This window comes from Apteryx mantelli, chromosome 29, assembly GCF_036417845.1.
Source record: "Apteryx mantelli isolate bAptMan1 chromosome 29, bAptMan1.hap1, whole genome shotgun sequence".
Taxonomy (NCBI): domain Eukaryota; kingdom Metazoa; phylum Chordata; class Aves; order Apterygiformes; family Apterygidae; genus Apteryx; species Apteryx mantelli.
The window spans coordinates 1,044,193-1,058,367 of NC_090006.1; the positions used below are offsets into that span (position 1 = coordinate 1,044,193).

Genomic DNA, 14,175 nt, shown 5'->3' on the forward strand with positions numbered 1-14,175 from the left:
CCCCCCGCTGCCCCCCCCCCGGTTCCCCCCGTCCGCCGCTACCGGTCCGGACCCGCCGGAGCGCGCCGACCACGTGCAGGCGGGGGGCGGAGTCCGCGCCAGCACGCCCCGCCCCTTCCCGCCGCTCGCGCTGCGTCGGGGGCGGGGCCGCGCGGCTCGGCGGGCGAGGATTGGTGGCGGGGAGGGTGCGTTTGCATGATGGGCGTGGTTACATTTGCATGTCGGGCGGGCCCCGCCCCGGTCCCCGCGCGGCCGCGGCCATGGCGCTGGTGCCGGTGAAACGGCGGCGGACGGCGGCCGCGGCGGGCCCGGTGCTCCCGGAGGCGGCGGAGCCGGGCCGCTTCCCCGGCGTGGTGCTGTGCCTGGTGGAGCGGGGGCTCGGGGCCCGCCGGCGGGCGCTGCTGGCCGGACGGGCACGGGCCGCCGGTTTCTGCCTCCACGGTCCCGGCAGGTAGGACCGGGGCGGGGAGGACGCGGCTCCAGGGGGCCGGAGCTGCCGCTGGGGTAGCGGCGCTGACGGCGGCCCCGGTCCCGGTAGCGCGGCGGTGACACACGCGGTGGCGGAGCAGTGCTCGGCGGACGAGGCGCTGGCCTGGCTGGCCCGGCGGCGGGGCAGCACGCCCGGTGACCGAACCGAGACCAGTACCGGCCTGGCCCTGCTCGACCTCAGCTGGCTCCTGGAGAGCCTCGACGCCGGGCGGCCGCTGGACATCGAGCCGCGACACCGGCTCCCGGTGAGCGGGGTCGGGGGGGGGGGGACACGGCCACCGGGGGTGCCAAAATGGTACCGACGTGGAGGGCCCGGTGGGGTGTTGGGGGGCATCCAGGCAGTGGGTACCCGGGTCGTGGGTGCCCAGCAGGTAACGACATGTCCCCTCTACCGTCCCCCCCCCAGGTGACACCAAGCAAGGAGCCCGACCCCGCGGTGCTGCCAGCCTACGGGTGCCAGCGCCGGACCCCGCTCGCCCACCACAACGCCATGCTGACGGTGCGTTTCACCTGCCGGACGCCTGGGTCCCTTCGTTCCCTGCCCACCCAGGGGTGCCGAGGGGGCACCCCGGGGTGGTGACGGGGTTCTGCTGGCGCAGGAGGCCCTGGAGACGCTGGCACGTGACGCGGCATTCAGCGGCGATGAGACGCGCAGCCTGGCCTTCACCCGGGCCGCCTCGGCACTCAAGGCTCTGCCCCGGCGCCTCGGCAGCCTCCGGGACCTGGCAGCGCTGCCCGGTGTCGGCAAGCACTGCCGGAGGGTCATCCAGGTACCAGGGGGGGCACCGGGCACGGCTAGAGGGGGCCGGGATGCTGCGGGCATCACCCCGCGAGGCCGAATCCTGCCCCGGCGGCAGTGGCTGACGGCCCACGCTGGCAGGAGGTGCTGGAGGACGGGAGCTCGGCGGAGGTGGAGGCCGTGCGCCGGTCGGAGCGGTACCGGACCATGCAGGTAGCGGGACGTGGCATTGGGGGCACCATGGGGAACGGGTGGGTGCTGGGTCCCCCCCCAAGCAGCACCGGTGCCACCTCGTCCCCCAGCTCTTTACAGGTATCTTCGGCGTGGGCACCCGGACGGCCGCAAGCTGGTACCAGGAAGGGCTGCGGACGCTGGCGGATCTGCGAGCCACCGGTCCCCGGCTCAGCCGGCAGCAGCAGGCAGGTGAGGTGCTGGCAGGACGGGGGCACCCTGGGGTGCCCCCCATGGGTGCTGACGCCGCCCTGTCCCCCCCCCCCCCCGCAGGGCTGCAGTACTGGGAGGACCTGGCCACACCGGTGACGCTGGCCGAGGCAGAGGCCATCAGGGAGCTGGTGCAGGCCGAGGCCCAGCGCATCCTGCCTGACGCCACCGTGACGCTGGTTGGCGGCTTCCGGCGGTAACCGGGTGCTGGGGACATTGGGGGGGGTGCTGGGTGGGCCTGGCAGGTGCCCGGTGCCCACCCACCCCATGGGTGCCCGCAGGGGGAAGCCGATGGGCCACGATGTGGATCTGCTCCTGAGCCACCCCGAGGAGGGCAGAGAGCAGGCGCTGCTGGGGCCCCTTGTCGCCAGTCTGGAGCAGCAGGTGGGCAGCGGGGGCCGAACGAGGGTCCCGGACGCCTGGGCCCCCTGCGGGCACAGCTGACACCCCCCTCCTTGCTTTAGGGGCTCCTCCTGTACCAGCAGAGGCAGCCCAACACCTTCGGGCAGGAGCCGAGCAGCAGCAGCATGGACCAGTTCGAGCGCTGCTTCGCCATCGCGCGCCTGGCGCTGCCCGGCGCGGGGGACCCCGGCGCCTGGCGGGCCACGCGCGTGGACTTGGTGGTGGCGCCGCGCAGCCAGTTCGCCTTCGCCCTGCTCGGCTGGACGGGCTCGCGGGTGGGTGCGCAAGGGAGCGAGGCGGGGGCACCCACTCGGCGAGCGGGCGGCCCCCGTCCCCGTGCTGAAGGCAGCGCGTTGCCTCCTCTCCGCAGCACTTCGAGCGCGAGCTCCGCCGCTTCGCCGGCCGCCAGCGGGGGCTGGCGCTCAGCAGCCACGGCCTCTACGACCCGCAGCGGGTGAGAACCGGGGGGGGCCACCCCGTGGGGAGGGTGGGGGGCCCCTATGCCAGCACCCAGGACACCCTGGCACCTCTCTGCTGCCTCCCCAGGAGATGTTCCTGCCGGCCACCACGGAGGAGGAGATCTTCCAGCTCCTGGGGCTCGACTACGTGGCACCCACCGAGAGAAACGCCTGACGTCCCATCCCGTGTGTCCCCCACCCCGAATAAACACAGCCTGTTTTGCATGTGGCTGCCCCGATCCTTCGCGTGGGCACAAAGCAGGGGGAAAAGCGAGGAAAAGCCTCCTAACGAACCCGGGAAGAAGCTCCCCAACACCTCACTCTTCCCGCCACTCCTTTGGCTCGGCCCCGCTCCGCTCCAGCGGGTCAGAGGCGCTTCGCTATCTTCAGGTCAAGCCGGTTCTTCTCCGAGGCGCCGGGCGCAGCCGAGTCCTGCCAGCTTCAGGGAGAAGAGCCGGTGCCCCCCGCGCCCCCCACCCGGGAAGGCTGCACCCCTCTCCCCACCGTTACCGGCGACGGCCGTCGTGCTTTTTGCGGCAGGACGGCAAGAGGAGGCCGAAAAGCAGCCCGGGCTGCTGCTGCTGCAGGTCAAGGCAAGAACCATCGCCGGGCAAGGACGGAGAGTTTCCTCGGTTTTGTCCGCGTGACAGCAGCTTGTCCCCCGCAGAGCTACCACCGCCGCCGAGTGTGACGGCCCGTTTCCTTAGACGAGGGCAACCGAGCCTGCAGTGCCACATCCCATTAAAACGGCTCACATTTGCGGCACCCCAGTAATGTTTTTGCTGGGCCACAGAGCCCCCCGTGAAACCAAGGTGCACCCCGCGGGCGAGCTCTGCCTGCAAGTCCCCCCCCCAATCCCAGCAATCATTTCATGACCACAAGCACAAGTTTTGTAAAAAATGTGTTGGTTTTTTTTTTATCCGTTCCATTTTTGTATAAAACACACGGGAGAAACCTAGCCAATCAACACACAAATTGCTGCCACGTGACAAAGGTACTTTTTTGTCCGACTTTGAATCTAAAAGAACATACAAATGTTTTCTCATGTCTACAGTCAATTGTCTATGCTCTTCCATTTGACTATTTCTTAAAAAATTCCACATATCCCCATATTTCTTCTGTCCCAGTTACAGTACAATGACAGGGAGAAAGAGGGTTGGTTAAAACTCCTCTCTATGCAGTTTTTTGCTGTCCCTTCTTTCCAATCAGAGACTTATGGATGTGAGGGATTACACCTGCAGAGAGAACAACGTGTTAGAACGGGAAGATTTCCATCAAGCCAAGCTCAAAAAAAAAAGGTTTATTCATCGCATATATTAGCAGCCGGGCAGTTCTCGATGCTCTGCCACACTTTTTGAAGAGCTCTAAGCAATTCTTTCTCCCTATTTGAGGTCTCCTGCTATCCTATAATCCGGCACTAACGCGTATATAACTCCAACTCGAGCTGATTTCCTCCCACTGAATAGCTCCTCGTCACTTCAACCAGATCCACCGAAGCGGCAAGCTGACAGCTTACACCAAGGCAAGAGCGCAGAACGAGACAAGCGTGATTAAAGTGGTTGGCATTTATCACTGTTGCTCAGGTACGTTCCTGTATTTCACTCGTCTCGGTAAAACCTCCGCTTTGGGAAGCGAGGAGGCAAGGGTGCAGTGCCAAACACGAGCCATCCCACTCACAACCGCCACGTATATCACGATGCGCTCGGTGCGGAACGCTGCAGGGGGTTTTAGGTGTCTGTCTCTCCCTAGGCTACGCTATTCCGTCATAAATTTGATTATCCTAGAGGGGGAGGCAATTTACCCTTTGCTAAGAAGGACACAGGCATTTTAGGCAGGACTTTAGGTTCATACATTGAGGCCAATTCTCACAGCGAGTCTGCTCCAGAAGATGCAATTTGAAGGGTGAGATGAGGCTCTCCAGCACGGCTGGTTCCCTCGGGAATCAGCAGGATGCAACGCGAGGATCTTGCTCTGAGATGTCAAACATCCCAGTTACGTTTGCCGTGCCCACACCGGACCAGATGTCCCGGTTATGGCAAACTCAACACACACAAACACTATTTCTACCTGGGAAAGCTCGGACAGAATATACAAGAGCGCGTACCATGAGGAAAAGCAGCAGAGGAAACCCACAGCCCACCCAGTCCTGCTTCCCATGAGACTGCCGGGTACCACAACCGTTGCCAAGTCTGTGTTTTTTAATCAACTCGTCAGCACAACGCACTAGGGCGGACTCCAGCCTGGCACCACCAAAACGAAGTTAACTTATTGCCTCTCCCCAGAGTCCGGCAGAGCCTCAGCTGCGAGCTAGCCGTCGAATTGAGCGGCTGGACCATACATACCTCCACCAGCAATGGTAGCTTTAATAAGGGAGTCCAACTCTTCGTCCCCACGAATAGCAAGTTGCAAGTGACGGGGAGTGATACGCTTTACTTTGAGATCCTTTGAAGCGTTGCCTGCCAACTCCAGTACCTGGCAAGTAATTAGGAGGACACTCCGTAAGCCTTCAGGCCTCAAAGCAAACTCAATTTAGCCAGCTGGAACGCAGAAATCGTCAATAAGCACAAGCAGACCTCACTGTTTCAAAGTCTGTTCCAGGCAGCCCGGTATACTCAGAGTATCTCGTTTTGAAAAAGACGTCAATAAATTTCAGATGACTCTTCCTGTCCTCTCCCGGTTGATAACGAGTTTACCAGGCACACAGCGTCCTGTCACCACGCATGAGAGTAGGAAACCAGACTCATTTTTTTCAATTTGCATCACTTCTGCACATGAGATGTGTATTCGAGAACTTTTCCCTTGAAGCCTTTTTTCTTTTTCTTTCTTTTTTTATTAAAAAAAAATCAAAATCTAAACAGACTTTCCAATAGTTAAATCAACTTCACAAAACATTGATCTGGATTGTACCCAGCTTAATCAGCTGAAAGAAAGAAAAAGAAAAAGAAAAGCCAGTAGGCGAAGCGGCGTCACAAGGACCATATGCTGGGGAATGGCTCTATATCTTTTAAATTGAGGCCAAACAGGATACGGAGTCACTTTGAAAGCCCTCAGCAGCGCAGCTGGACATCAACAGCTCCAAGACTCGCGTTCAACTTTTCCTTGCTCTTTTTGGGCAGCTGTCTAAAGCACCTGGGACTACAACGCGTTTTCTTGTGGATTTAAAGCCGGGGTAGCAGCTAATGGCACTTCCCCACACTGGCAGCTTTGCTCTGCCTAGCGGCGCAAACAATTTTTACACCAGGCAACGTTAATCTCTGCAGACAAGCAGGAAGCGCGCAAATAAAGGCCGCCTCCCTGTCGCCAGAGACCAACTCCCGCTGCGTTCTGCGCAACGTGACACTGACATTCGCCTCCGGGACCTACCTCGGCAGTGAGATACTCAAGAATCGCAGCACTGTACACCGCTGCAGTAGCACCCACTCGCCCATGGCTCGTAGTGCGAGTCTTCAAGTGTCTGTGGATACGGCCCACTGGGAACTGAAGTAAAAGCAATCAAGATTGAGGTTAACAGCGAGGCACTGACTTCTTGCTCAGCGTTTAACGCCTGGAATCTGGGGCAAAACGCAGACAGCGCGAGCACTTACTGATGTATTAAACTGGATTAACCCTCACAATAACTCAAATGCAAGCTTGGTTTCAATAGGGTTAGCGAGTCTTGCATTTAGATATTCTTCAACAGACACATCACTGTGGAGTAGTTTAGTTTAAGATTAAAAGTGTCATAGTCTTTACACGCTCGTCAGGCAAGTATCAAAGTACTTAGCTCGCCCTCTGTTAAAAGCTATATACTTCTATAAATATATTTGTGGGAGTAAAGGCAAGATTACACTGTACGCTGTTGCTTTTGGCCAGCAGAGTAACTTACGCCCAGCATAATAAGTTTACACCCAGCGAGTTTACTGTTTGCAGGTTTCCCCTCAAGAACACAAAGTTCCAATACCAAAGGTACCATAAACTTTAACAAGAACAAGCATTAAGTCAAGTCTAGGGAGACACAAAACGCATTGGAAAAAGCGCAGATCTTCCACACAGATTTACCGTGGAATTTTACAATAATCTGAATATCCAAATTAAGCCTTTTAAGGCGTATAAGAGACATCGGACACAGGCATGAATCCTTCCTGAGTAACACGGAACAGTTGGGAGCAAATGCATCCGCACACAGCACTGTACTCATTGAATGTCTCCCCTACCCTGTAAGCTGTACAGTTTTCATTACCTTGCCATAATCACAGGAGCACTGGAAGAAGATCCAAGTAACAATAAAAGACAAAAAGAATCACAACTTCAGCAGTCTTCATTATCATTATAATAAAACCAGAAGTTTTCACCAAACGAATTTACAGTAACCTGCCTCTCAGAACTGGAAGTTTTACCCAAGCCATTAACATTTTACCACGAGAACAGATTAACACAGACAAATGACTTTGTACCGCATTACCTGCAGTCCAGCTCTCTGTGAGCGAGAAACTGCCTTCGCCTTGGCCTTTCCACTGTCCTTTCCAGCTTTACCACCAGCCTAAAAAAAAAAAAAAGATAAATACTTGCATTAATACAGCCCCCTCCAAATGGGCCTGTAGGCAATAAGAACTGCTGCACAGCTGCGCTACAAACCATGGGTAAACAGCGATCTCTTCTGCTTCAATTCAGAAAGTTTATCCCAAAAAGGTTTGAAGGTTTTATTAAGAGTCGAACTATATGGCACTCCTTTATGGGGACTTAAAACTTTCCAGACTCTCAAATATGCTTTGCCGCAAACAACCTGAACGCGAGAGTTCTTTGTGTTACGATACAGGAGGGTGAGAGTAAGGGTGCGGCCGCTGAACTGTACTCCAGCTTTAATGTTGTGGGTGTATTTAATATAGCAACAAGCTGAAGTCCAACCTGGTTCACGCTAACAGCAGGAAGGTACCTACACACACACGCCCAGGGCTCTTTGAAGCCACTGTCACTCAGCCTGCAGTTGCACAGGCACGAGAACACAGCCACACCGTTTCCTTCACCCAGGCCAGGCAGCCGTAAGCAGCTGTATCGACTTGCGACACGCCGACCTGTTTAGCAGCACCACAAGCAGTTCTCCTCGTTTCCCACCATGCCTCTTTGTCAATTAACTCATCTAATTTACAGTTGACACAAGCTAATTGATCAGATTGAACCATCTCGGTTCTCCAGCGGCTCCCAGAAGCGCAGAGCCAAACCACTGACGTCTTTCATCCTGGCGCAAAACCTGCTGCATTTGATCGCCGATAAGCCAGCAGACTGGAAGAGAAATGGAAGGGAAACCGCAGGCTGTGGCGCAGCACAGCCAAAAGTACGGGTTGGTGCCCGTTGGTGGGGCAGGGGAGAGGCTGTCTCGTCTGACAACGCAGTGCGGCCTACCTCTTCTTTTTCGTAAGGCAGCCTCTGAATTCGAGAGCTCCACACCTCGTGTATCACGGCAGCTTGACAACCGGGAAGAGAAGTGACAAAACGCGAGTGTTGATGTGCTCATCATCCAGGGAGCTAATCCGTCTGCAAACCGCTTTCCGTTGCCCGACTGATCACAACAGAGCTTGACGCAGTGCCGGGCCCAATCTCCAGAGAGTTCGATGCCTGACGCTGTGTGGATCTACCTGAACTGATTTTGTCCTGCTCTCCTCAGTTTCTCCTGAAGCAGTTTTATTTCTCAGTAATAGTTTAATGCTGTAGTTTGGGTAGCTAATTGGTTCAGCATAAATCCTTCCCCCTCTTCACAGGAAGCACTAAACTCGTGCTGCTTCTCACACCATCATCGGACAGGAACTGCTGTCAAGACTAAATTATTCAACAGGAAAGTGTTTTTCTGCTTGCCAAAAGAAGCCACTGTATTCTTCTACTCTAAACAGAGCTGTAACATCGCATATTTAAGAAGCGGGCACAGCATTTCCAGTCTACAGCTCATATTTATCAGTTTCACACCAGTGTAGAAATACATTTCAGTGAAACACACCACAGAGCTAGTCATGGAAAGTGAACTTGGATTCCCAAGACAACGTGGGACAGACATCACACACACACTCAAAAAAAAAGAGAATACACCAACATACTCCATTTTGCACAGCATCTATTTTATTTTTCCCTTCTGTTCAAGCAGGCTTCATTGGTGGCTCCTGAGCGCAAGTAAATAACCAAGCTGAAAGAGCTCCATGTTACTAGTTTCTCCACTGTAATAACTTTCAGTACATTGTATCGAGTGTTTTAGCAAGTTCGAGGGGTCCATGCAGAAGTGCACTTTTCAAGTCATGCTGCTTTAAGAGGAGTTTCCTTTAACATGTGATTGGAAGTTTTACAGTTCCTGTCGTTTCCATTATTTTCCAGAAGATGCCAAACAGAGGGGGGAAAAAAATGCACAGAAAACCAGGTGTGTGCAAAAGCAGTTGTGAGAATAGTTTCATTTGAGACTAATTTCCTCTGTTCCAGCTGAAGGCATACATTGACACAGATAGTATTTCAAGATGCTATTTCTGAACATATGAATTTGCTATTTGGGACTACAGGTTTCAAGGGCAATTCCCTTCCTGCACCGGAGCAGCAAAACATCAGAGAGCCCCTAACATCGTGGTTTTAACAAAAGTCATGTTGCAGTGTTACAACAGGTGGCTGAAGTCGCTGCAATGATTAGGGCAGTCATCACTTCATCATGAAGATTTTAACACATGTATGTTAAAATTGCCACTATTTGTCTGTAGTAAACTTCCCTCAAAGCCCTGAAACACGCAACTTCGAAAGCAGCCGAGAAATGAGGAAGAACTGCACAGGAGCCCAGGTTTATGAGGCTCTCGGCCACCTCAAAGAAATCAGTGGATTCAAGTGATATTAAAAGAAATTGAAGTCCACTCATAGCTAAAGAAAGCAGTGTCTAACCAAGAATGTTACACCAGCAGTCCTAACTAACACCTGATCCAAACCTAGGGCGTTCAGAAAGCCCGTAACCTCCAATGGAAAGGATTGCATTTGGCCTAAAATTTCTGCCGGCCCTCTCCCACCTCAGGGCAGACAAGCCGCATCTGAAGCCTGAAGCGAAGATCAAGAGAATATTCCTTTTCTGCATTTAGTATGTCAAGGGGGGCTCAGGGCATCCTCTGCATCAGTCTGTTAGGCTATTTCTCCAAGGTTACTGAGAGATAAAAAAAAAAAAAGAAGAGATAAAGACAGGACAAAATTTTCCACCAAACACAAAGGGAAGTCTCTCAAAGATGGGGATAACGTTTAACAGCCGTGCCTCTGCCCAGGCTACTCTAAATTATCGTTATCAAACCGAACTCTAGTCCATTTAAGAAACAGCACAGAAACGGAGGCAGCTATAAGTCTAGAATTAAGTCACCCAACTGGCGATTGGTCGAGAAGTCTCCCATACAGCTTCTGCAAAGGAAACGGGGATAGTCGGACTCCTGAAACACGCTGGTTACTTGTAATCCCCATTTTTACACTAGGTAGCAAGGCCACAATCCTAACACCCCTGGATAATCATCATCCCCTTCTAATAAGGGTGGAATTAAAGCCCGCTGTGACAGAGCTGAAAATTGAAACCAGCCACCTATTCTAATCAGACCATCCCTTCCCGGTCCTTTAAAAGGAACCACAGCATTCAGAGATCCCCAGGAGACGAAGGTAACACTAATTGAGCATATTAACCTGGTCCTTAAAATAGGATACTAGCTTAACCCGGGAGAGGCCTCATTGTACAGGACGTGAAGATCTCCATGCCTGTGCACGGCTAGTTGGATATTAATACAACGTATTTATGTCGAGTCTGGAGCATCAGTACGGTTTAAGCTCAAACGCTGGGGGGGGAAAAAAAAACAAAAAACAACAAAAAAACCCAAACGAACAGAAGTTGCAATGAGAAAGCATTTGATTTGAAAAAAGCACAGTAATACAAGCAGAGAAGTGCTGGGCGAGGTCCTCGACGGAAGAGCCGGGCCAGCTTCCTGCGGCAAGGAGCAATAGCGTAGACGCCAGCGCTCCGCGCCGTGCCAGCACAGGTGCGCTTCCGGGCAGGCCAGCAACCACACCTCCGTACACAAACACGGTCGTGGCAACCCGAGCCTGCGAAAAATCAGCTTTTCTCACTGCGGGGCAGTTGGCATCTGGTAAACGCACGCATCTTTTTGGCAGCAGACACCAAAACAGGACTTCCTTTAGAAGCAGTCGGTTCTGTTTTGTTCACAAAGAGGGCAACCGTTAGATTACTCGCACCTAGGTAGTTAAGGGAGACACTTTCAAAAGCATTTTTAAGGCACAGACTCGACGCTCCCTTCACTGTAGCGAACTTGTTCTTATCCTACGGAGCAGGAACGTCAGTTACTTTTACAAGTAGAAAATGCCACCCGGCAAAACTTCAGCATTCAGTGCAAAAATTAGAAAGGGGTATTCTGGGATGCTCTTCTCTTTCTTGGTAAGGTTGCTCCAGGGAAAAAACAAACAAACAAACAAAAAAACAGTGGAGCTTCACACTGAGAGCTTTTTTTAGCCAGCTGTGAACTTCCCTACTTTTCCATTAAGTTTTCTAGCTGGCAGCTTCCTGCCTGCTTATTCTTTATATTATATTTGACTAAAAAGAGGAAAAAGTCCAATAGCCTGAAATTTCCCACCACTACCAATTCTGAATGCCACCTGGGGAACAGCACTAATCTAGAGTAGCAAAGAAATCCCAAATAAGAACATTTACTGTGTATTAATTTTTTTGTTCAAGTCCCTTCACTTGAGTAAAAACAGTTGTTAAGAATTCCCTATCAAAGGAAGTTGTGCTGTTGAAGGTATGCCTTCTAGTCCTAGTTAACCATTTTTATAGCCAAAACGTATTAATGATCAACATTTCCGTATACTGGCATTTTCTTTCCTATAGGGGAAGTGTTTTATAGAAAGGCTGTAGCCAAGAGAGCTGCTCTAATAATCTCAGCCCAGGAGCGAAGCCTGGGAACACAGCCTAGCTCTCTTAAAAAGAGCAATTTATTATCAGAAGTCTAGTTTATGCAGTGGAATTAAAGACCATCAATATTATTTTCCTCTTCAGAAGAGTTCGAGCCTTTCTAATTTAGAAAAACCTTGTCCTCGAGCATTCAATGCAGTTTATTGTAACAACTTAAAGATCTCTTGCCCAAGGCATCGAACACTATGCTTTGAGAGTGGCTCCAAAATGTTTGCTGAGTGGTGCTGGTGTCCCAGCCGAGGCAGGAACACAATGTGTTGTTCCTTTCTGTCCAAGAAGTTGCTTGCTGGAAAACATTTCTCAAACGCTAAGTGCTGTCTTGGCTCCTAAGTAACTCCTACCTGCACGATCTTCTGCAAGACTTGCATTAATTCCGAGTCAAGAGGATATTTTTTCCCCCCATTTACTGCAAGAGGATCTGAACAGAGATACACACCCACAATTTTTTTTTTTTTTTTTTAAGAAGCAGAAGTTTTAGCTTCTATTCTCAGCTTCATTTTGCAGTACCATCGGTGAAGTCTGTGATGTTTAATTATAGTGCTTCTATGACACCATGATCCATTGACATTGAATAACATATCCTGTTCAGCAGAATCGCCCCAGAAGCTATCTTTGTTTACACCGCAATAAGCTGTTCTTAGAAGGCATTCCTACATTTAAGCCACATTGGATTTAAAATGTTACTCTTTCACAGCAGGTAAGTAACTTTAGTCCTTTGGAAACAAAAAAGCTACTTGAAAAAGCAATTTGTTATCTATTGCCAGAAGTTACAAGATATCCTTGAGCACAAGTTTTCCACAGCAAGATCACAGTTGCATAATCTCACAGCGCACTTCCACTTTAACCCTTAGCGATCAGGGCCCTTATCTCCGACTTTGGAAACTCCTTATATCCATCCCAAGCAATTGAGCCTAAATTATAGACCGCAGCTAGCTCCCTGCAACTGTCCACAGAAAGGGGGGGGGGGGGGGAAAGGCATGCTGATCTCATGACAGAAAGTGGTATTCCTTGGATACATTTTGACTTTAATAAATGTCTATAAAATCCAGGTGCAAGCTTCTAGGCATCCCATCTCCAGATCTGGGGGTGAACCAGCCAAAAACTGGCAGCACCCTGGACAAACATTACTTGAAAGCACTCTTCCAAGGTTAGTAAACAAACAGCAGGTATTGACAGCAGCAAAAGCTGCAATGGTTTTCACAAGTTTTAGATGCCAGGCCAAACAAACATGCAGCAGAGTCACCAGAGAAGATTAAAACTCAAGTCTTCTCTTCCCACCCCTCTGCTCACTCCTCCAGATTCTCACAGAATCAGCTGCTTTGAAAAGCCAGCGCTGAGCTGTGCTGAAAGCTAAAACACAGCAGCAGCGCAAAGAGGAGCTGTCAGCTAGAAATTAAACAGCGGAAACCAAATATTCCTCGGGGGCAGGGACTACCTTAGAAAGGCTGTTCGGCCACTTGACGTACTTACTTCAGGGTACTCGCTTCTCATTTGATGCATTTTACGTGCCTGACTGTCTGGTCTTTACTATATAATCTTTAAAAATACATAAGCATGGAAAATAACTGTAAAGAGGCGGTTTCCCTCCAAAACCTTAACCGACCAGATAAAGGAAGTTGCCCTTAGCCAGTAATCTTCCAGGCCGCTCGTGAAAGCTTTGACAGCGCTACGCACACAAGTGAGCCCACACAAGTGAGCCGCAAGCTCTCCCGCTCGCCTCCTGCCAGGCTGATCGATGTGGCGGGCGGCCTTTTGGGAACTGCCACATATGCTCTTCCAAATATATCTGGAAGGGCCTCGCACAAAGCGACACGATAAAGTCGGCAAGAGGTTTCTGTTACACAACCCCGGCAGCTCGCTGGCACCCCCGGGGAAGGAAGGGGCAGGGAGGGGGGGTTGAAGCGGGCTTCAGCGCACTTCCTAGGCTCCTCTTCCGAAGGGAGGCTCTCGGCGGAGCCCCCCTCGGTAAGGGAGGCGGAGGCGCCGTGCCCAAGGTCACGGATCAGTGACAGAACCCAGCGCAGGAGCCGCCTGGCTCCCGCTGAGGCCCCGGCCGCTCCCGCCGCGCCACGCCGACTGGAGCAGCGGCAGCGCCGGGCCCCCGGGGCTGCGGCGAGGCACCTCCGCCCGCCGGTGCCGGCCACGGTTGGCCGCTGACAGCGGCGGAAGCGGCTCCAGCTCCCCCCACACACACCCGGGAGCCCCTGTCACTCCTGGGCCTGCGGCCAGGCGCCCCGGGAGGGCCCTCCCGCCGCGGACCGGAGCTCCCAGGGCGGCCCCGCGGGCGCGGGGCCCCTCCCGCCGCTGTGCCCGGCCTCAGCCCGCGCTGCCACCGGCTCCGGTACCGACGCCGCGCAGGCAGCCCGGAGCCTTTCCGCCAGGAGGAGCCGGGCCGAGCCGGGCCGCGGCCCCCGCTCCTCACCATGGTGTCGCCGCCTGAACTCCGGTCCGAGTCCGCGCTGGAGCCGCCTCAGGAGCCGCCAGACAATAACCCGCCCGAGCGCGAGGAGGGAGCCTGGCCTGCCGCGGCGGCCCCGAGCCAATCAGCGCGCCCCATACTAGTTTGAACGTCCCGCTCCGGCCAATCCCCGTGCCACTTCTTGCCCCTTAGCTGGCCCCGCCCCGCGGCCCGTTTAACGGCTGTTTTTCCTTTGCACACGGCACGCAGGGGTGAGGGCGGGGGAGGCGCGCCCAAG

The 14,175-nt window shown here is 53.5% G+C and overlaps 2 protein-coding genes and 1 long non-coding RNA gene across 3 annotated transcripts; 1 reads left to right on the top strand and 2 right to left on the bottom strand.

The window, feature by feature from the left end:
* Positions 1–183: 183 nt before the first annotated feature.
* POLM (DNA polymerase mu) lies at positions 184–2,754 on the top strand. The gene is made up of 11 exons (XM_067312470.1): positions 184–451; positions 539–743; positions 896–988; positions 1,089–1,259; positions 1,370–1,441; positions 1,531–1,651; positions 1,733–1,865; positions 1,951–2,053; positions 2,134–2,346; positions 2,442–2,525; positions 2,618–2,754. The coding sequence occupies exons 1-11, from the start codon at positions 219–221 to the stop codon at positions 2,702–2,704; spliced, it is 1,515 nt and encodes a 504-aa protein (XP_067168571.1). The 5' UTR covers positions 184–218; the 3' UTR covers positions 2,705–2,754.
* Positions 2,755–3,417: 663 nt separating this feature from the next.
* LOC106493811 (histone H2A.V) lies at positions 3,418–14,011 on the bottom strand. The gene is made up of 5 exons (XM_013953933.2): positions 13,902–14,011; positions 6,971–7,048; positions 5,893–6,006; positions 4,872–5,001; positions 3,418–3,764 (listed from the first exon to the last, which is right to left on the bottom strand). Exons 1-5 carry the CDS (start codon positions 13,902–13,904, stop codon positions 3,703–3,705), a joined length of 387 nt encoding a protein of 128 aa, XP_013809387.1. The 5' UTR covers positions 13,905–14,011; the 3' UTR covers positions 3,418–3,702.
* LOC106493812 (uncharacterized) lies at positions 8,595–13,492 on the bottom strand. Its single transcript, XR_001294200.2, has 2 exons — positions 10,183–13,492; positions 8,595–9,664 (listed from the first exon to the last, which is right to left on the bottom strand). It is a non-coding gene; the product is annotated as an uncharacterized lncRNA (long non-coding RNA).
* Positions 14,012–14,175: the final 164 nt, after the last annotated feature.